Source organism: Mastigoproctus giganteus, chromosome 4, assembly GCF_048544385.1.
Source record: "Mastigoproctus giganteus isolate SK-2022 chromosome 4, ASM4854438v1, whole genome shotgun sequence".
Classification (NCBI taxonomy): domain Eukaryota; kingdom Metazoa; phylum Arthropoda; class Arachnida; order Uropygi; family Thelyphonidae; genus Mastigoproctus; species Mastigoproctus giganteus.
Window position 1 is genome coordinate 39,699,718 of NC_143578.1, and position 22,593 is coordinate 39,722,310.

The 22,593-nt window shown below is 36.9% G+C and overlaps 1 protein-coding gene across 6 annotated transcripts in view; it reads left to right on the forward strand.

Moving 5' to 3' along the window:
* LOC150086640 (uncharacterized) overlaps positions 1–22,593 on the forward strand; it is a 292,377-nt gene that overhangs the window by 91,454 nt on the left and 178,330 nt on the right. For 5 of the 6 annotated variants that reach the window (XM_090372657.1, XM_090372662.1, XM_090372661.1 and 2 more), the window contains 2 exons: positions 6,427–6,510; positions 20,013–20,054. In XM_090372657.1, coding sequence (XP_090228783.1) covers positions 6,427–6,510; positions 20,013–20,054 — 126 coding nt within the window. The remainder of the gene's footprint in view (positions 1–6,426; positions 6,511–20,012; positions 20,055–22,593) is intronic. The other variant, XM_090372659.1, reaches the window with a different exon arrangement.

A 22,593-nucleotide genomic window follows, 5' to 3' on the forward strand; every position in this document is an offset into this window, starting at 1 on the left:
TAATTCTCCTTGTGAGAAACCATGATGTAAAATTGCTTTAAGAATAAATCTTGGCATTAATAATTTATATAGGTTAAGAAAAAGATTATTGAAAGAGTACTGTTATACTAATCACTCATAAAGTATTACATAACTCTTGAATACAGTAGGATCCTGGTTATCCAAAACATTTGGGAAATGAAAAACAAAATTACAATAATAGTTTGCATGTATTCTTCAAAAATAATTTTCAAATTTCTGCTGCTTGAAAATGTCTTTTTAGGTGCCTTCACACACACACACACACACACACACACACACACACACACACACACACACACACACACACACACACACACACACACACGTATATATATATATATATATATATATATATACACTACATGAAAAAGTGCCTATTGTCTTCAGCATGCCGGTCCGTCTGCGTGTAATGACGACTTCCATTGGTGGATTTTCATGAAATTTTATATTTAGTTCTTTTACAAATACTTTTTGAGCCATTGCAAATTTCATTAAAATTAGACAAGTGAAAATGTGGCAATTATTTATTTTTTTTCCACATAGTTTGTATGAAAATGAAATTGATAGATTAAACACAGAAAATTTTAATGTGATATTGTTATCTTTAGACAGCCCTTGCATCCTTAGTGTTTATTGTTATGTAAGGCTTGAGGATGTGGTCTTGCTTGTTGGGGGGGGAAGAGAGAGAGAATAGGTGACATAAAAAAGTATATGGGAGAAGAACAATAAATATTATATATTTGTCATTAAACTAAACAGCTGAGTTTATAGTGTAAAGCTATAGAGTTTTATTAAGTGATCTATAAAGTTATAATCTTAATAATTAATTGATAAAAATGTGATTATTTATTTTTCGCCTCTATTAATCACAGAAAAAGAAAAAAAAAATTCAATTTTTTTGAGAAAAAATTGAATGTGCTTGAAATGTATCACACTGCATACATTACCTAGCTTCCCCCCCACCCATTGCAATATTCTGTGCCTTCATGAAACATATAAATTTGTTTTCATTCAATTCTTTTTGTAATTTGGCCCATCAAATGGCAATATAAAGACTAAATCTTTGCTGCCTGTTGGTTTCCATAGTATATATTTATCATAATGTTTCCACTTCATATCTCTCTGATTCTGATTAGTATTTAAGTGAAACCATTTTTCTCATCTGTAAAAATATAACCACTTGGATCTTTCCTAAAATAACTTGAACTTGAGTGCTGTTAAAATGGCCAGTGAATTTATTAGTGTTCCTCAGGCTTTATAGAGAAAATCTATAGTTAAATGAAGGGACTAAACTAGGATTACCAACCATCCCAAATTTGGAGGAACAATCTCTCTCTTTTTCATCATTTGTCTCTCTTTGTTTCTTGTCTCTCTTTTTCAGAAATTTTTAATTTAAATATAAATTTGAAATGTGAAAACATTGAGAATTTAGGAAAATTTTATTGTGTTGCTATTATAGAATGGTGAGAGGTGGATTTCCCTTCAGCTCGTTTACCCTCCATTTCTGCATTTCCTCAAACTCTCCACAATCTTCTCATGCTGAGCCTCCTGGGTTATGGTCCCCCAGCCCAAGACGAGAGGAAACTACCTGAACGCGTTACCCCTGAGGACACATCTCTCAATAGACTTTGAAAAGGGCATCCTTTAGTATATTTTAAGATAATATCTTTACCATCCCAAAGGCTTTATTGAGATGGAGGAAAGAGTTTTAGGTGACTGTCATAGAGTTTGTACTGCCCGCCAGTCATTCACCAGCACTGTTCCATTCCTTACCTGTCTTTACCTGCATTACAGTAGCAACTTCGAACCCGTCACCACCAAATACGGAGGATGCGGAAAGGTCAGGGATGACCACCGCATATCCTCGGAGCAATATGGCCTTAGTTGCTAATGCTCCTAAAAAAAAAAACCAAATAACAAATAAATTACAGTAGCAACTGAAGATAACCTTCTCATTAATGAAATAAGGAGAATTAACATATACCTTACTGAAGAAAAATTGCAAGAATGGAGGGAAAAGAAAATTAGAATAGACAAAAAGTGGGTTTAAATATTTAAGCATTTTCTGGATCAACATATTGATATTAGTAATATAAAAAAGTCATTGAATTCTGTTTGAGTCCTCCAGGGATGAATGCTTGTGGAACAGTTATTTTCATTAACGAATTGGTTGTTGGACATCAGAGAAAACATAATAATTTAAAGTGGAAATATAGTGAGCTATGCTAACAGTGAAATTCAATTATGAATATTAAAACATCCTGCTGTAATAAAAAAATACATTCTGTAGAAAAGTATGACTTTTAAAAATAGATAAATTTTATTTTATTAAAAAGTAAATATGTTTTCTATTTTTCTATGAAAACCCCAAACACGAGAGGAATTAGAACTTATAGTACTTAGTACCTTGCTTGGGTTGGAGGTTGAGAAGATGAAAGAAGATATTTGTTGACATTAGATTTGAACTTCTGTAGACTGTAATTTTCAGGAAATACGTATGAAGGAAGGTTGTTCCAGAAAATGGCAGTTGATTGAATAAACAAGGAAGATGAAAAGTTGGTTCTGTGAGTTTGAAGTTCGACAGTAAATGGATGTTGGCTGGTGGCGGCACGTGTTCGGACTGTTTTGAAAGAGAGAGCGGGAATTATGAAAGCCAATTCAGAAGAACAATGCCCATGGAAATATCTGTAGAAAAGGCATGCAGCAGAAACAGTACGTCTATGAGACAGAGAGTGGAGAGACTGTGTTAGAGAGGAGTCATAAATTAACCTAACTGCCCTCTTCTGAATGGAATCTAGAAGCCTGAGAGAGGTTTTGGGGGCACCGCCCCAGATGTGTGAACAATATTCCATGGTAGGGTAGATTTGCGATTTGTACAGAGTGAACAGCTGTTTGGAAGAAAAGTAACACAGAGAGCAAAAGAGAAAACCAAGTTTTTTAGATGCAGAGAAAGCAATATTTGTAATGTGCTTGAGCCAAGAGAGATTAGAAGTCTGAGTAATCCCCAAAAGAGATATCTTCTTTTTGAAAGAGAAGAATCCTTTTTGCGAGATATATCCAAAAGAGATGAATCCTTTTTGTGAGATATAAGACAAGAACGAGTTATAGAAGGATTGAAATCAACTAAGTTGTCTTTGCCCCACTGGAGAATTACCCGGAGATCTGCATTTAAGGAATTGGTAGCGGATATTCGAGAAGTTGAAGCTGATTGAGCAGGGCAAGATTTCTCAAAATGCAAAGTAGAATGCAATGTGCTATCATCGGCAAAACTATGGATAGGATTTCCAGTCAATGGAAGAAGGTCATTAATATAAAAGAGGAAAAGAGTGGGGAAAGAACTGAACCTTGGGGGACACCAGCATTAATGGAAACGTTAGAAGACAGAGAGCCATCTATCATCACCCTCAGTGAGTGATCAGAGAGAAAACAGGATAGCCAATTTACAAAAAACAGTTGGCAAACCATAAGATGGAAGCTTGTTTAGGAGACCTTTGTGCCAAACATGATCGAAAGCCTTTGAGATGTCAAGAGCAACTGCTTGTGTTTCTCCGAACTTTTCCATTGAATTTGCCCATAAATGGGTAACATAAACCAGAATATCACCAGTGGATCAACACTGACGGAATCCATACTGGCGATCATTGATCAGACGGAAGGTTTTAGGTAGTTTAAGAGTTGGTGGTTAATTCATTTCTCCATTACTTTAGAAAGAGTAGAAGTAATTGCAATGGGATGATAATTGGATGGGAGGGATTTGTCACCCTTTTTAGGGACTGGCTGGATATGAACAAATTCCCAAGCAGAAGGAAAAACACATTTGGAATAAGGAAGTGAAAAAAGGCGGCAAACAACAGGAGTAAGTTCAGGAGCACAGGCTTTGAGAATAAGTGGAGAAATACCACCAGGACCTGGAGCTTTCTTAGCATCAAGATTCGTCAAAATCCTTCTGACATCATTTTGACGGAAGACCACAGGAGGCGTTGATTGGAGCGTGTTGGGAATGGTGGGAGGTGTTTTACCAAGATCATTAATACAGGAATTGGAAGAAAAATGGGATGCTAGCAGGTCAGCTTTATCCTTGGCTGAAGTGACAACAGAACCAACTGGTTTTGACAGAGGTGGGTGCAGAGATGGGCAAAAGTTGCGGCCAATAGCTTTGGCAAGAGACCAGAATGCTCGGCTACCGTTAGGGCAAGAAGCAAGTTTTCTACTCTTAGCCTGTTCAAAATCTAGTTTGGACTGATTAATAACTGCTTTACAGTTGTTGCGAGCTTTGGTGTAGGCAGAAAATGAAACTGAAGATTTGGAAACAAGCCAATTACGATATGCAACGTTCTTCTCTTGAACAGCCTTAGCACATTTATTGGAAAAACCAAGGTTTAGATAAAGGACAAGATTTTAAAGTGGAGTGTGGATGGAATAAAGGATTACATTCCTACAAGAATAATTTCACTGACACGATCTAAGCAAACGTTGACATCAGAAGTTTTGAAAGAGTAATCTGACCAAGGAAAAGAAGAAAAGAAATGTCTCCTTTCAGCTTCTTTAGAATTTAGTTGACAGCAGAAGTAACAAGCTAAAATCATATATAAACAAGAAAATGTTATGATAAAATGTCCCTCCTCATACTTCATGAAAGTTGATTTAGACTAAAATAAAAATTTAACGAAAGAGTCATATAAAAAAACTAGGAAGTTTAATAGGTGTCAGACAGACTGGATAAATTATTCATGCCATTACTTTAATAACACCAGCCATGCTGATATGATGTATAAACATTTTTCTGGGGGTGGGTGTACAAAATTGACTACTATATAGCATAGGTTTTTATTTGCAGCAATTTTTAATGTAGTGGTGAATTTAGGTTTTTATGTTTTTTTAATAGGGTTTTTTTTTTTTTTTTTGTTTTTCAGTGAAGTTTTTATGCATCATATCAGCATGGTTGGTATTATACTGTTATGCCCTGGATGAAATTTATTATTTTTTGCTTCACTCATGTCTTATATAAATGGAATTGTGATGTGATATAAAATTGTGGATTTTATAATATTTATGTGATAATTCCATTCATTACAGTCAAATATTAGGTGTTAATTTTTTGAGTGAAATTAGGGAGAGAAAAAAATTTGAAATTTTCAGATGATTAAAAGTTTGGTTAATTGATATTATGCTGTATATATATTATCTGTTGAGCAAGTGTTACTATTTTTAGCCGTGTTATGAGCATTAATTTGTTGCCTTGTGGCCTTGATCATCCAACAAAAAAAGTGTATATAGTGATTAACTGCAGCCTCTGTTTTTTTCTCTACATGGTTCTCTATACCCTTCACAACAGTATAGTGGTTTTTAGACAATTGTTTGAAGAGGTCTGGGTTCAAATTCCATCAGAGAATGAAGGAATTCTTAAAGTATTCTTCAATTGGAGCTGTAGTTGGGCTCAGGCAGAAAGAATAGGGTTTTTCAGCCTGCACTACATACATATTTGCTTGTGAATACACACTTATACAGACATAATGCACACAGTGGCCTGAAATGGCAATCTACTATATAAATAATGATAATGATAATTGTAAAATGTTCAGTAATTCTGAAAGTTACTGTTATTAAAATTAAAAACGGCATTCTAGAAGCATGATCAAAAGACTACCCGAAGCACCCCTTTGCAAATGGGCTTTTCAATTTATAATAGATATCTCCCAGGTCCATCATAAAATTGGGCAAAAATTGATGGATATATCCAATATCCAGAATGGAAATGAGATAGGTATTTTGGGTATTATTAGTATATGAGTAATGTTGAGGTAGGCATAAGTAAAGCAAAGATCCAGATATTAAAGGAGGATATGAAATAAAGAATAGAATAACGGACACTCTCTGGACAACATGTGGTTATGATATCCTGGTTTTAGTGTTACGGTGCAACATGTATATATTGCTCTCAGCAGACTAGTACCACAAAATTACTGAACTGCATCAGAGTATTAGGTTACACTTCTGGTTTGGCACATTATAGCCTTAGTTGCTAATGCGCCAATAAAATCCAAATCAAACCAATCAATCACACTTTTGGAATCCTGTCATTAGCATTTCTAAGTGTCTGAATTTATTTTTATTTTTTTAAACATAACATTTCAGATATATTATTAATTTGATAACAGAGAACAAAATTGGATCCAAACATTGTCATTAGTTAGCAAATTATTTCATTATTTTGGTTCTTGTCAGAATAATCACTTATAGGTTTCAATAAACTGGTTAATTTGTAGTTCTCAATGTGGCGTATAGTGTTATTTTATTTTTGCAGTCACTCATAAATCTGTTTTGAATTGCATAAAATTATAATCTTGACTCAAATCTTTTCCAGTTTTATTATCCCATTAAAATAATTTTTTTGTTCTTCCAAAGATAACAGAGCGTGTAAAATATGAAGAGATGTTTAATTCTTTGGGACCTGTAAATGACAGGTTACCTGGAAGCAAAGTAAAGCCTGTAAGTAAAGCCTATATTTGTATATATATAAATTAAGGATATTCAAGGATGAAAACAGCAAAGGTAAAGAACATATTTTTCTTCTCCTCTTCCAGTACAAGTCTTCCACCATGAAACTAATGCTTAAATATAGTCAGGGAACAATTTCTTTGGTTGCATGCTTAGCTGTACATATATTGAAATGAAAGTTCTTTCTCTCTAACTAACAGCCTTTGAATAGTCAAAAAAAAAAAAAAAAAAAAAAAAAATGGTAGGCACTTGGACCCAAGTTAGGAGAAAATGGGGGGGGGGGATAGCACTTCAAAACACATCTTGAATGGTGTAAGCCTGAGCATTGTTACGTTGTAAAAAACATTTTCTGATTGATCCTTCGTCTGTCTTATCAGCTTTAGATGGCTCATAAGCATTATTGACAGTTATCCTCTTACTCATATAACTCTCCAAAATAACGCCATTTCTCATTTCTGTGTCAAATATGGTTTTGTTTTTTTTTTGTTTTTTTTTTTGCAAATGACCTAGCACAGAATTTCTTTCGCTTTGGAGAACTGGAAGGACATCACGCTTTACTTGTTTACTTGTCTTCAAATTGAATTCAATAATGTATCCATGGCTCATTCTTCAGTCACTATGTCATGTAGAAAATCAGCCCCTTTAGCTTTATTATTGAGCCACAACACAGTACATATAAACTTGTTGTTTCATGTAATGAGTTGCTCAGTTATCAACAAAAGAAATTGTTCTCTGACAATATCCAGACATTAGTTTCATGTAAAACGTGTATTTTAAGAGGCAAACCTATATTGAAAAATAATGAGGTTCCTTGCCACAAGCTTGAATAAATAATTGTTTAGTCATCTTCCTGTTCTCATTTGAACCACCCTCATATTTTTGTGTTACTTTATTCTATAGTGTGAGTCGTAAGTTACTACACTTTTCAGACTGATATTATTAAATCTTTTATTCATGGTGGACTAATTGCTTTTTATTCTTGTTGAAATATTTAAAAATTTGTAAGAGGGAGGCAGTGATTAGATAAGTTACATTAATAGAACAAGTTCTTTTTCTACAAATTTGGTAATGTGGCTGTTATCTATACAGAATGAAATGTCCATTCTCTCTAGATAAAAAGCACCCCCTTGCAACATTTTGAATATGCTTCACCATCAAATCCAAAAATTTGCTGAACAATTAAGAGAGTACTAGGGTAGTAGTAGTAGTGGCATGTGATGCAAGAAAGCAAGTGTATGAGGTTATGCAGCATCAGCCAAAAAAAAAAAAAAAAATCACACCATTCCCTCCAAATGCCTGTCCAGTTCCTCCTTAAATTTATTTAACCTATCAACTTCCACAATGACAGATGGAAGTTTGTTCCAGCAGTTAACCACCCGCTGGCTAAAGGCAAATTTCTGCACATCTATTCTACATCTGTCTTTTCTTAATTTCAATTTAAGCCCACTTAGGTTTGTAATCTGAACAAGTGGAAGGATCCCATCAGAATTCAGCGTGCTCAACCCATTCAAGGCTTTATACACCTCAATCAGATCACCACGCAGGTGCCTAGTCTCCAGACACTGCAATTTGCAGAACTTAAGCCTCTCTTGGTAAGAGGATTTCTTCATTCCCCTCACCAATCTTGTTGCCCTTCTCTGTACACGTTCAAGCAAATCTACATGCTTCCTAAAATGAGGCCTCCAGACCTGTATGCAGTACTCAAGGCGTGGCCTGACCATTGCCTTATACAGAGGGACAATCACCTCCTTTTCCCTGGTAGCAAAATTTGTATATATCATTGACAAAACCCCATGACCTGCCCTGGTAGCCTGTCTGCATTGCTCAGAAAACTTCATATCTGGAATGCCGAACTGGAATTTGGGAAGTACAATGTGTACAGAAAGGATAGACAGGATAGGAAGGGAGGAGGTGTTATGCTGTTAATAAAGAAAAACATAAAATCAAAAGAAGTGCATCCAATTGATATAGATGAACAGTGCACTGTTGAGTGAGTTTGGTGTGACATAAGCACTGCGAAAGCAAAAATTAGAGTAGGAGTGTGTTATAGGCCTAATGACTTGAATGGGTACAATGAACAATTGTACAGAGAAGTAGAGTGGACTAGTAAATCGGAATGTCTTATAATGGGGGATTTTAACTTCCCAGATATTGACTGGAACTTGTGGGTTGGTCACTCACACACTAGTCAGACTTTTGTGGATTTATTGGATGATTGTTTTCTGCAGCAGCATGTTCGAGAGGCAACTAGAGAAAGTAATACTCTTGATCTGGTTATCAGCAGTAATCATTCATGTATTAGGAATTTGCAGATAAAAGAACCACTAGGTGGCAGTGATCACAGTGTACTGACGTGGGATTTACTTAAAGATTTAATTACCATCAGGGGTAAAGGAAAGGGTTTTTGCTTCTGTAAAGGCGAGTACAGTGGGCTCCGACAGTTTTTAAATTCTGTACAGTGGGATCAACTGACGATGTTACCAACAGTAAATTCTAAGTGGGAAGCATTCAAGGGATTAATCGTGGAAGCTACTAAAAGTTTCATACCTATTAAGAAATATTGTTCAAGGTTTAGGCCTAAATGGTTATCTAATGAACTAATGAGACTCGTAATAGAGAAGAAAAATGCATGGGATGCATATAAATTATCAAGCGACTCAGAAGCCTATGGTAGATATAAGCTAGTCTGTAATCAGGTGACAAAGGAGGTTAGGCAGGCGAAGGCAGATTACGAGAAATCCTTGGCAAAAGATGCTAAGAAAAAATCAAGGATTTCTTTACTTATATAAACTCTAAAAGGAAGGGGATGAATCTGATTGGTCCACTTGACATCGATAGTTCGACTGTTGATGATCCTGTTCAGATAGCAAACAAACTGAATGAGTATTTTGCATCTACATTCACACATGAGGAATTATTAAGGGTTGAAAATGGCAGAAGGTTATCAAATTGTAGCAGGATACTTAATGATTTTGTAATAACTGAAAGCAAAGTGGAGGAGAAATTGTTGAAGTTAAACATAAGAAAAGCACCTGGGGTGGATGGGATCTATCCAGTTACATTAAAGGAGGCGGCAAAGCAACTAAGCAAACCCTTAGCCATAATTATGAGAGCATCCTTGGACTCGGGGGAGGCTCTCACGGACTGGAGATGTGCAAATGTATCCCCAATTCACAAAGGGGGATCGAAGGGTGACACGAGTAATTACAGACCAATTAGTTTAACTTCTGTTCCGGGTAAAATAATGGAGTCACTGGTTAAAGATGCATTGCACGATCATTTAGACAAGACCGCAGCAATAATTCAGACACAGCATGGGTTTGTTAAGGGAAAGTCTTGTCTGACAAATTTGATAGGATATTATGATGTGGTTACAAAGGAACTGGATGCAAAAAATAATTTTGATATCATATATTTGGATTTCAGGAAAGCTTTTGACACTGTTGTGCATGGAAGACTATTGTACAGATTGGAGCAGAATGGTATTAAGGGTAAGTTGCTACAATGGATAAAAGGATGGTTAAGTGGGAGAAGACAGAGGGTGGTAATCAATGGGTGCTGCTCTTCTTGGACTAATGTTATTAGTGGAGTCCCACAGGGTTCGGTGTTAGGTCCACTGTTGTTTTGTATATTTATCAATGATATTGATGAAGGTATATCAGGCTTAATGTCGAAGTTTGCAGATGATACAAAGGTTGGCAGGGTTGTTAATGACAGTAATGGCAGTGTGCTACTGCAACAGGATCTAGATAATTTGGGCAGATGGGCTAAGAAGTGGCAACTAAAGTTTAACCTTGACAAATGCAAAGTACTGCATATGGGTAGAAGTAACCCCAGAGAAACGTACCAACTGTGTGGTACTACACTTAAGGTGGTAGAAAATGAAAAAGACCTGGGAGTAATTGTGCAGGCAGATATGAAGTTTTCTGAGCAATGCAGACAGGCTGCCAGGGCAGGTCATGGGGTTTTGTCAATGATATATAGGAATTTTGCTAGCAGGGAAAAGGAGATGATTATCCCTCTGTATAAGGCAATGGTCCGGCCATGCCTTGAGTACTGCGTACAGGTCTGGAGGCCTCATTTTAGGAAGGATGTAGATTTACTTGAGCGTGTACAGAGAAGGGCAACAAGATTGGTGAGGGGAATGAAGGGATCCTCTTACCAAGAGAGGCTTAAGTTCTGCAAATTGCAGTGGCTGGAGACTAGGCACCTGCGCGGTGATCTGATTGAGGTATATAAGGCCTTGAATGGGTTGAGCACGCTGAATTCTGATGGGATCCTTCCACTTGTTCAGATTACGAACCTAAGGGGGCATAAATTCAAATTAAGAAAAGACAGATGTAGATTAGATGTGTGGAAATTTGTCTTTAGCCAGTGGCGGTTAATTGCTGGAACAAACTTCCATCTGTCGTTGTGGAAGTTGATAGGTTGAATAAATTTAAGGAGGAACTGGACAGGCATTTGGAGGGAATGGTGTGATTTTTTTTTTTTTTTTTTTTGGCTGATGCTGCATAAGCTCCTACACTTGCTTTCTTGCATCATGTGCCACTACTACTACTAAACTAACTGGTCTGTAATTACTTGTGTCATCCTTTGATCCCCCTTTGTGAATTGGGGATACATTTGCACATCTCCAGTCCGTGGGGACCTCCCCTGAGTCCAAGGATGCTCTCATAATTATGGCTAAGGTTTTGCTTACTTCCTTTGCTGCCTTCTTTAATATAACTGGATAGATCCCATCCACCCCAGGTGCCTTTCTTATGTTTAACTTCAACAATTTCTCCTCCACTTTGCTCTCAATTATTACAAAATCATTAAGCACCCTGCTGCAATTTGATAACCTTCTGCCATTTTCAAACCTTAATAACTCCTCATGTGAATGTAGATGCAGAATACTCATTCAGTTTGTTTTCTATCTGAGCAGGATCATCAACAGTCAAACCATCGATATCAAGTGGACCAATCAGATTCATCCCCTTTTAGAGTTTATATAAGTAAAGAAATCCTTGCTGTTTTTCTTAGCATCTTTTGCGAAAGATTTCTTGTAATCTGCCTTCGCCTGCCTAACCCCCTTTGTGACCTGATTACAGATTAGCTTATATCTGCTATAGGCTTCTGAGTCGCTTGATAATTTATATGCATCTCATGCATTTTTCTTCTCTGTCACGAGTCTCATTAATTCATTTGATAATCATTTAGGCCTAAACCTTGAACAATATTTCTTAATAGGTATGAAACTTTTAGTAGCATCCATGATTAATTCCTTGAATGCTTCCCACTTAGAATTTACTGGGTGCTCTGGACTCTCCTAGAAGTTGTAAACTATATTCTATCAGAACTATCTATCTGGATGAGTCGATAAAAAATGGAATTTGTCTAGACTTTTATCCAAAAGATTAACAAGAATGGAAATTTTCCCAGTGAAATCATTTGAACTGATGAAACAATTTTCAAAATGAATTGCAGAATTAATCATCGTAATTGAGTTTATTGGGAACATGATAATTCATATAAATTTAAAATCAGTTATAAGCTTTGGAGACGGGAGATTGCTTTGGTTTGGAGATATCTGTTTGGAAGGAAATTATTATTTTTATTATTAGTGGTAGTAGTGGCGTGTGATGTAAGAAAACAAGCTTATGCTTATAAAGCATCAGCAAAAAGAAAAAAAAAAAAGCCCTTCCCACATCACCTGTCCATTCCCTCCAATAATTTTTCTAGTTCTTCCTTGACTACCCACTTCTACAAAAACAGATGAGAATTGGCTCCAACAATAAACCACCTGCTGGCTGAGGGCAAACTTCTGCACATCTATCCTGCAAACCATTCCTCATTTTGAAATTATGCCCCCTCATATATAGTTGAAACTAGAAGAAGAATACCATCAGTATCGAGCTTGCTCAATGCATTCAAAGCCTTAAACACCTCAATCAGACCACCTTACATGTGTCTAGTCTCCAGATGCTGCAGTTTGCAGAATTCCTTCCTTTCACCAATCTTGTTGCTTTTTCTGCACTATTTCCAGCAGCTCTACATCCTTCCTAAAATGAAAACTTTAGACCTGTATGCAGGTATTCAAGATGTAGACCAACCACTGCCTCATACAATGGGATAATCACCTCCTTATCCCTGCTAGCAAAGTTCCTGTACATCATTGACAAAACCTAATGAGTTCTCCTAGCAGCCTGTCTGCATTGCTCAGAGAAATTCATATCTGACTTCACAATTACTCCCAGGTCCTTTTTCACTACCCTCTTGTATAAAGGAGGTAGATATGTAGAAATGCTGTATGCATGCAGCTCAGTGCAAGAATGGCAATGACAAAGATTTAAGTGGTATAGTAGTTGTTGCAAGATGTGCTAGTATGAATATTTCCAAAACTAAAACCTTCTGTGGTTTTCACATACTACCTTTCTTGGGTGTAGATTGATCCTGTAACCAAACAACATCCAGCCAATGGCAATCTTGTGGTTGGAAACAGCTTTATGATGTGAGAGTCAGTGGAGGCTGACAAGGCTTGTGCAGGGTAACAGAAAGACTACAGCCAAATAACAACCTTATACAATTGTGGTAACTAAAGAGGAATTCAGTTCATGTAAAGTAGTCACGCCGTATCATGGGTGGGATAGCAAAGCCTAACTGGATTCCACTCCTGTTATCAAAAAACAAAAAAGTACAGTTATGGTGGGCTCAGAAATGGCAACCCTCGAGGATTGGAAAAACATTATCTGGTCTGACAAATCCTGGTTTCTGTTGTTTTATATTGATGGCAGGACTAGAATCTGGCAAAAACAGCTTATGTTCACCGACCTCCTTACAGGTGTCAAGCAGGCTGAGGGTAATGTGGAGAGTGTTATCATGATGCACATTGAGCCTCTTGTTATCAGTGAAGCAACATTTGAATGCCACAGTTTATCTGGAAATTGTTTCCAACCAGATACATCCCTGCATGGCTGCATTGTATCCATCTGTGAATGGGTTCTTACAACAGGATAACATACCATATCACAAGGCTAGAATTATACAGAATGGTTCCAGGAATATTCAAATGAATTCAGCCTACTAACTTCATGCACCTCTGAGATGAGGTTGAATGAGCTCTTCTATGTAGAGAAACACAACCTTCCAACTTGCAACAATTGTGGGAAGCAATCTGTATGTCAGCATGGACCAGCATCCCTGTGGTATGCTTTTAAGATCTTGTCAAATCCATGCCATCATATATCCAGGCCTTTTGAGGGCTAAAGTGGGATCTACTTGCTATTAGGTATGTGTACCTTATCAAGTGGCCACTCAGCATTACACTAATGCAACAAACTTGAAAACAATCTAAAACAATATCCAGGAAAGAGAAAGAGTGTATTAATAAAGTATTTGATATATAGTTTTGAAATCAAGTTAAGGACAATTGAATTTTTTTTTCATCTGATGAAATAAGTTATAAGGAACTTAGCCGTTTTATAATAACAAATGCATACATGGAAGTTTGGAATGCAGTGGATTTTAAACAGTTGCTCCTAAACTAAGAGAAACTGTTTAGTTTAATATAAACTCTGTAGTTTTCTTTATATCTGAACAATATTTTCATCAAAATCCTTTTCCTTCAAAAGGCTAGCTTATTTAAAGTGTATTTAGCTATTAGAAGTGATGTTTATTTTGTTTAAATGTGGCGGGTTTCTCATAATAGAATACTTAAATTTTAAACTCTTTATTCTTCCAGAATGTATTACATTCATAATTTTTAATATTATGTTGACTTAGTCAATTGATTAGTTTTTGATCACAAGGAGAATAAAGGATTTAGCATCCTTTGCCTGTGCAAATAAAGGCAACTCTTGCAGCCAGTGTAGGAGGCTACAATGAAAAAAAAAAAATAAATACGTCTCTCTCTTTTTTTTTTTTTTTTTTTTTTTTTAAATTGGGATTGGGAGGAAAGAATATCCTTCTTAAATAAATACTTTCTGTAATCATGATATAAACAGCAAAATTGGATTACAGTATAGGATTTTAGTTTTATGCTAGACAAAAAAATTCCATAAAGGCATGAATGCTTTGACATGAATGAATAAATAAATAAATTATTTTATTCTTGTGATGGCCAATGCCAGAAGCATTTATATATATTTGTTGTGACAGTATACATATGGATTTTCTCGTTCAACAGTGAATGGGCTGTGCAATAGTAGTAGTAGTAGTAGTAGTGGCATGTGATGCAAGAAAGCAAATGTATGAGCTTATGCAGCATCAGCCAAAAGAAAAGAAAAAAAAAAAAAAAATCACACCATTTCCTCCAAATGCCTGTCCAGTTCCTCTTTAAATTTATTCAACCTATCAACTTCCACAATGACAGATGGAAGTTTGTTCCAGCAATTAACCACCCGCTGGCTAAAGGAAAATTTCCGCACATCTATTCTACATCTGTCTTTTCTTAATTTGAATTTATGCCCCCTTAGATTCATAATCTGAACAAGTGGAAGGATCCCATCATAATTCAGCGTGCTCAACCCATTCAAGGCTTTATATACCTCAATCAGATCACTGCGCAGGTGCCTAGTCTCCAGCCACTGCAATTTGCAGAACTTAAGCCTCTCTTGGTAAGAGGATCCCTTCATTCCCCTCACCAATCGTGTTGCTCTTTTCTGTACACGCTCAAGCAAATCTACATCCTTCCTAAAATGAGGCCTCCAGACCTGTACGCAGTACTCAAGGCGTGGCCTGACCATTGCCTTATACAGAGGGATAATCACCTGCTTTTCCCTGCTAGCAAAATTCCTATATATCATTGACAAAACCCCATGACCTGCCCTGGCAGCCTGTCTGCATTGCTCAGAAAACTTCATATCTGCCTGCACAATTACTCCCAGGTCTTTTTCATTTTCTACCACCTTAAGTGTAGTACCACACAGTTGGTACATTTCTCTGGGGTTACTTCTACCCATATGTAGTACTTTGCATTTGTCAAGGTTAAACTTCAGTTGCCACTTCTTAGCCCATCTGCCCAAATTATCTAGATCCTGTTGCAGTAGCACACTGCCATTACTGTCATTAACAACCCTGCCAACCTTTGTATCATCTGCAAACTTCGACATTAAGCCTGATATACCTTCATCAATATCATTGATAAATATACAAACGAACCCTGTGGGACTCCACTAATAACATTAGTCCAAGAAGAGCAGCACCCATTGATTACCACCCTCTGTCTTCTAGCACTTAACCATCCTTTTATCCATTGTAGCAACTTACCCTTAATACCATTCTGCTCTAATTTGTACAATAGTCTTCCATGCGCAACAGTGTCAAAAGCTTTCCTGAAATCCAAATATATGATATCAAAATTATTTTTTGCATCCAGTTCCTTTGTAACCACATCATAATATCCTATCAAATTTGTCAGACAATACTTTCCCTTAACAAACCCATGCTGTGTCTGAATTATTGCTGCAGTCTTGTCTAGATGATCCTGCAATGCATCCTTAACCAGCGACTCCATTATTTTACGTGGAACAGAAGTTAAACTAACTGGTCTGTAATTACTCGTGTCACCCTTCGAGTCCCCTTTGTGAATTGGGGATACATTTGCACATCTCCAGTCCGTGGGAACCTCCCCTGAGTCCAAGGATGCTCTCATAATTATGGCTAAAGGTTTGCTTAGTTGCTTTGCCGTCTCCTTTAATATAACTGGATAGATCCCATCCACCCCAGGTGCTTTTCTTACGTTTAACTTCAACAATTTCTCTTCCACTTTGCTCTCGGTTATTACAAAATCATTAAGTATCTTGCTACAATTTGATAACCTTCTGCCATTTTCAAACCTTAATAATTCCTCACAATTTTTGTGGATTCGAACCTGTATGCTGGTTCGAATCCACAACCCTCCTTGCTTGTGGGTTTATGATCCAGTGGCTGTTCCTGTTAACTACTAACTAAAGCATATTAACTAAAGATGCTTTAGTACAGAGCAAAAAAAGGAAACAACATCATGAAGTGAAAAACACTTGATATAAATAATAAATCACTTCAGACAATGACTTTTCATGAAATTAAAACACCCTATGGAAGTCTTTGAGTGCTGGCCTTTATCACCTAAAAACTTTGAGAATAGAGATAGTGATATTGTGTGAAGAGCCAGTGATTTGATTTAATCTAGTTAATAAGTTCTGTAACTGCAGAGTGAATATATGTTTAACTAACACAAGCAACAAACTAAAAATAGTATCCCACCCTTTTTATCAATGTACCAATTCAGGCTGAAATGGCTCTTACATTAGCTGGTATGTAGCATGCTTATTATTAGCATTAGCATTAGTAGAGGTATATGATGCAAGAAAGCAAGCTTATGCAGCATCAGCCAAAAAAAAAAAAAAAAAACCCCTTACACTTCACCCCTCCGTTCGTTCAAAATACCTATCCAGCTGAGCCTTAAATTTATTAAGGCTATCAACTTCCACAACAAGGGATGGAAGTCTGTTCCACCAACCAACTACCCGCTGGCTAAAGACAAATTTACACACATCTATCCTACATCTGTCTTTCCTCAATTTGAATTTATGCCCTCTCAGGTGATTATTCTGAGCAAGAGGCAGTATCCCATCAGCATTGAGCATGCTCAAACCATTCAAGGCTTTGTACACCTCTATCAGATCACCTCGCCAGTGCCTAGTCTCCAGACACTGTAATTTACAAAATTTAAACCTTTCTTTGTAAGAGCAACCCTTCGTTCCGTTAACCTTGTTGCCCTTCTCTGTACTCGTTCCAGCAGCTCTACATCCTTCTTGAAATGAGGCCTCCAGACCTGTATACAGTACTGAAGGTGCTGCCTGACCATTGCCCTATACAAGGGAATGTTGTTGTTATTTGGTTTTTAGGAGCATTAGCAACTAAGGCCATATTGCTCCAGGAATATGCGGTTGTCATTCCCTGACCTTTCCGCATCCTCGGTATTTGGTGGTGACGGACTCTAAACCCGGTCTAAATCAAGAAGCTTGTGCTACACACTGCTGCTCCTTCCCACCTGGCTACGGAGGCGCCCCTACAAGGGAATAATCACCTCCCTATCCCTGCTAGAAAAATTCCTGTATATCATTGTTAAGACACCATGAGCTACTCTTGCAGCCCGCCTGCACTGCTCAGAGAACTTCATATCTGCCTGCACAATTATCCCCAGGTCCTTTTCATTCTCTACCACTGTCAGTGTAGTATCACAGAGTTGATACGTTGCTCTGGGGTTGCTGTTTCCCATATGTAGTACTTTACATTTTTCAATGTTAAACTTCATTTGCCACCTCTCAGCCCATCTGCTCAACCTTTCCAGATCCTGTTGCAGCAGCATAGTGTCCTTAACAACCCTGCCAAACCTTTGTATCGTCTGCAAACTTGGACATTAAGCTTGATATACCATCATCAATATTATTTATAAATACAGAAAACAACGATGGACCCAACACTGAACCGTGAGGGACTCCACTAATAACATTAGTCCACGATGAGCAGTGTCCATTAATTACCACTCTGTCTTCTACCACTCAACCATCCCTTTATCCATACCAATAATTTGCCACCAATGCCACACTGCTCCAATTTGTGCAGCAGTATCAAAAGCCTTTCTAAGATTCAAATATATAATATCAAAGTTATTCCCTGCATCCAATTCTTTTGTGACTACATCATAGTATCCAATCAAATTGGTCAGGCAAGACCTTCCCTTAACAAAACCATGCTGTGTCTGAGCTATAACTGAATTCTTGTCAAGATGATCCTGCAGTGCTTCTTTAACCAGTGCTTCCATTAATTTTCCTGGAACAGAAGTTAAACTCACAGGTCTATAATTACTTGTGTCAGCCTTTCATCCTCCTTTGTGAATTGGGGTTACATTTCCACATCTCCAGTCTGTGGTACCTCCCCTGAGTCCAAGGAAGCTCTCATAATTGTGGCTAATGGATTGCTTACTTCCTTTGCTGCCTCCTTTAATATAACTGGATAGATCCCATCCACCCCAGGTGCCTTTCTTGTATTTATCTTCAACAATTTCTCCTCCACTTTACTCTCAGTTATTACAAGATCATCTAGCTCACTGCCAGTGTTTACTTCATCTATGACATTCCCCTTCCTGAATAACTCCTCATGTGTGAATGTAGATGCAAAATATTGATTTAGTTTGTTAGCTACCTGAGCAGGATCATGAACAGTTGAACCATCGATATCAAGTGGACCAATCTGATTCATCCCCTTCCTTCTAGAGTTTACATAAGTAAAGAACTCCTTGCTGTTTTTCTTTGCATCCCTTGCCAAAGATTTCTCGTAATCTGCCTTCGCCTTCCTAACCTCCTTTGTAACTTGGTTACAGATCAACTTATATCTATCATAGGCTTCTGTGTCACATGTTAATTTATATGTATCCCATGCATTTTTCTTCTCTGCCATATGTCTCATTAGTTCATCTGACATCCATTTAGGCCTGAACCTTGAACAATATTTCTTAGTTGGTATGTAAAGCCTAGTAGCTTCCAAGATAAGTTCTTTGAATGCTTCCCATTTTGAGTTTGCTGTTGGTAACATCATCAGTTGGTCCCGCTGTATAGAATTTAAATACTATCTCAGACCAGCGTAGTCACCTTTACAAAAGCAATAACCCTTCCCTTTACCCCTGATGGTAGTTACCTCCTTAAGTAATTCCCACTTCAGCACACTGTGATCACTGCCACCTAGTGGTTCCTGTATCTGCAGATTCTTAATGCATGAAGAATCACTACTGATAATCAAATCAAGAGTATTGCTTCCTCTAGTTGCTTCCCGAACATGCTGATTTAGAAAACAGTCATCCAAGAAATCCACAGAAGCCTTGCTAGTGTGTGAGTGACCAACCCACAAATTCTTTCTGTCACTCAGTGCTATACCTGAACATTTCTCTGGTGTCATTCTAACAAAAAGCTTCATAAAACATTTTCTTAAATTTTAGCATCTCTTTTGTGTGCATGTTCAGAATAAATTTTGTTTATTCCCAGTTTCTTAATAAATTTATTTACATCAATATGTTTTAGTACTGCATTAATCCCTTTTATTCAATGTTTTGTCGTACTTGAAGTGTTTCAGGATACAGATGAGGCTCTTATGAGAATTAAGTGTAATATTTACTTTATAATCAGATTTTGGAATGAGCTGATCATATTGTGAATGATGAGCATTTTTATTACTTGATGCAAATTATTTTTTCCAGTTTATAAAATTTGCTAGCAGCTTCAGTTCATAAAAAAAAAAAAAAAAAAAAGTATGTAGGGGCCTAAATGTTTTTTTAATGAGATTAGTGTATTTTTAAAATGACTAGTGTTACCAGAGTGCAGAGATCATGAAGAGAGATATTAATAAAACTTCAGAAAGTGGAATAAGAATAACTTCTGCCAGTGTATAAAATTTATTCCCTCTCATAAGTTTGCTTTTAAAAAATGTATTTAATTTTTAATTTTGGGTTTAGTAATTGTCATTAATTTTTACAGGTTATGTTAAATTCCAAACTACCATTAGAAACACTAGGAAAAGTAAGTAATTTGATTTGTTAAGAGTTTTTAAGTATTTAAAGTATTAAACATTTTTTGGGCTGATTAGAACTATGTTAGAGGAGGTTGAAATAAGGGCAATCTTCTGTGAGATAAACTTCCTTACAAAGATAACTCTTCTGAGGTGAGTTATCTTTTAAAGATAGGTTAGCTTTGAAAAGAAGTTTTTATCTCATTTGTGATTGTTATTTTGTTAACGAAAAGCCTTTTAGGCTATAAATTTCTAAATAAGAATAATCTATCATAAAATGTTGAGGCATATATAACTGTCTTATTTTTATGGTGATCCCAAATACAAAAGGTATTAGAACCTATAGTACTTAATGCTGTATATATACAGTAATACCCCGACTTACGCGAACTCGGAGTTACGCGGTTCTTGATTTTTTCGTTTGGCAACGCTGCCGCCCACTATCTTCAAGGTCGTTTTTCATATGTTATCGATATACGGTGCGACGGCGGAGAATGAGAGCGAAAGATGAACAAAATTCAACTTTGCTGCGTTTATGTTTTTTATATCAGTGAAGGGGAAACACATTTCACCATAATAACGTAAAAACCAACACAATTCCAGCTATCGGTATAATCGCAAATGCAATTAGATCAAGTTTACTACCAGTTTATAACAGATTTCACTAGCAGAAACGCAACTGGATTTTTATTGTTTTATGGTAGTAACCCCTGGAAATGTGAGGTGTTAATAGTGTATCTCTGCCTTTATGGTGTTGTTTATTCAGTTGCTACATGCGCGCAGCTTTGTTTATGCGTATCAAGCGTGCCTCCTCGTTTTGTAATTGTGCTTTATTCCCTAAAAATTAGTAAAATACTTAAAAGGTGTGAAAAGGAAGCGTCCTGGCTAATACACTGCAGATTCAGAGAGAAAAAGAAAAGCAATTATCGATAAACAGAGGCGGACTGGGTCAAAAATTCTTACCCGGGAAAATTTATAGTGGCCTCATACTATGGTTTATGGCCAAAATCACGCCGGCCCACCGGGGTTTCCGCGGTAAATCTTATGGCCAGTCTGCCTCTGTCGATAGAGAAAAAATATGAAATTGTGAAACGCTTTGAGCGAAATGAAAGACCATGTGATATTGCACGTGCTACAAGCCTAAATGAAGCAACGGCAAAAAGCACATGACAATTGCAAACTTGACAGGTTGAAAATTGAAAGGGCTCAATTGTAAAGGGCTTAAAAATTTTAGAAAACATAGACTCCAACGAAGAACGCGTTATAGCTACAAAGCAAGGAATAAAAAAATTATTAGCTTGCTACGAAGAAATTCTGGGTGAAAAAAAGAAGGCGCTGTGTCGTCAGACGAATTTGTTAGATTTTATGAAGCCATCGACATCGAAATAACTTTTTAACGTAACTCATTTGTTTTTTAATACATATTTTGTATTAATATTTTGTATTAATATGTATAAAGAACTGCAATTTTATTAATATTTTTCTTCTAAACTAGGTGTTTTTGTTAGTCCTTGGTCCCAATTAAGCAAAATTTATATGTATTTATATGCAAAGTTGTACCCCGACTTACGCGATTTTCGTCGGACCCACCTATCGCGTAACTTCGGGGTATTACTGTATTGCACATTGAGACAGAAGATATTTAGTAATAGTATTCACCATTTAGTGCAAGAAAGCCATAGGCTTTTGCTGCACTGGCCAAAAATAAAGTAGATAAGAAAATACAAATTATATACTTCCCCCTCACATACATAACTATCCAATTGACCTTTGAATTTATTCACACTGTCAGCCTCAACTACCTGCAAAGGCAACTCGTTCCCAGCAATCAACAACTCACTGGCTAAAGGAAAACTTCCTGGCAAATGATGAAAGAAAGCAAGCTTATATAGTATCAGCCAAAAAAAAAAAACCACCTCCACAGGTCACCATTTGAACCCTCCGAGAATTTGTCTAGGTCTTTGAATTTATTCAACTTGTTGACTTCCACAACAACAAATGGAAACCTGTTCCAACAATCAACCACCTGGCTGAAGGCAAACTTCCATGCATCTATCCTGCAACCATTCTTCCTCAACTTGAATTTATACCCCCTCGTGTGTAAGCTCAGCAAGTGGAAGAATGCCATTAACATTCAGCTTACTCAATCCATTCAAGGCCTTTAAACACCTCAATCAGATCTCCCCAACGGGTGCCTAGTTTTAAGACACTGCAATTTGCAGAACTAAAGCCTTTCTGCACCCATTCCAGCTGCTCTACATCCTTCCTAAAGTGAGGCCTCCAGACATGTATTCAGTACTCAAGATGCAGCCTAACCATGGCCTTATACAGAGGGATAATCACCTCCTTATCCCTACTAGCATAGTTTCTGTATATCATTGACAAAACCTCATGAGCTGTCCTTGCAACATGTCTGCATTGCTCAGAGAATTTCGTGTCTGACTGCACAATTACCCCCAGATCTTTTTCATTCTCCACTACCCTGAGTGTAGTACCGCACAGTTGATAAGTTACTCTGCAGTAACCCATGTGCAGTATCTTGCATTTGTC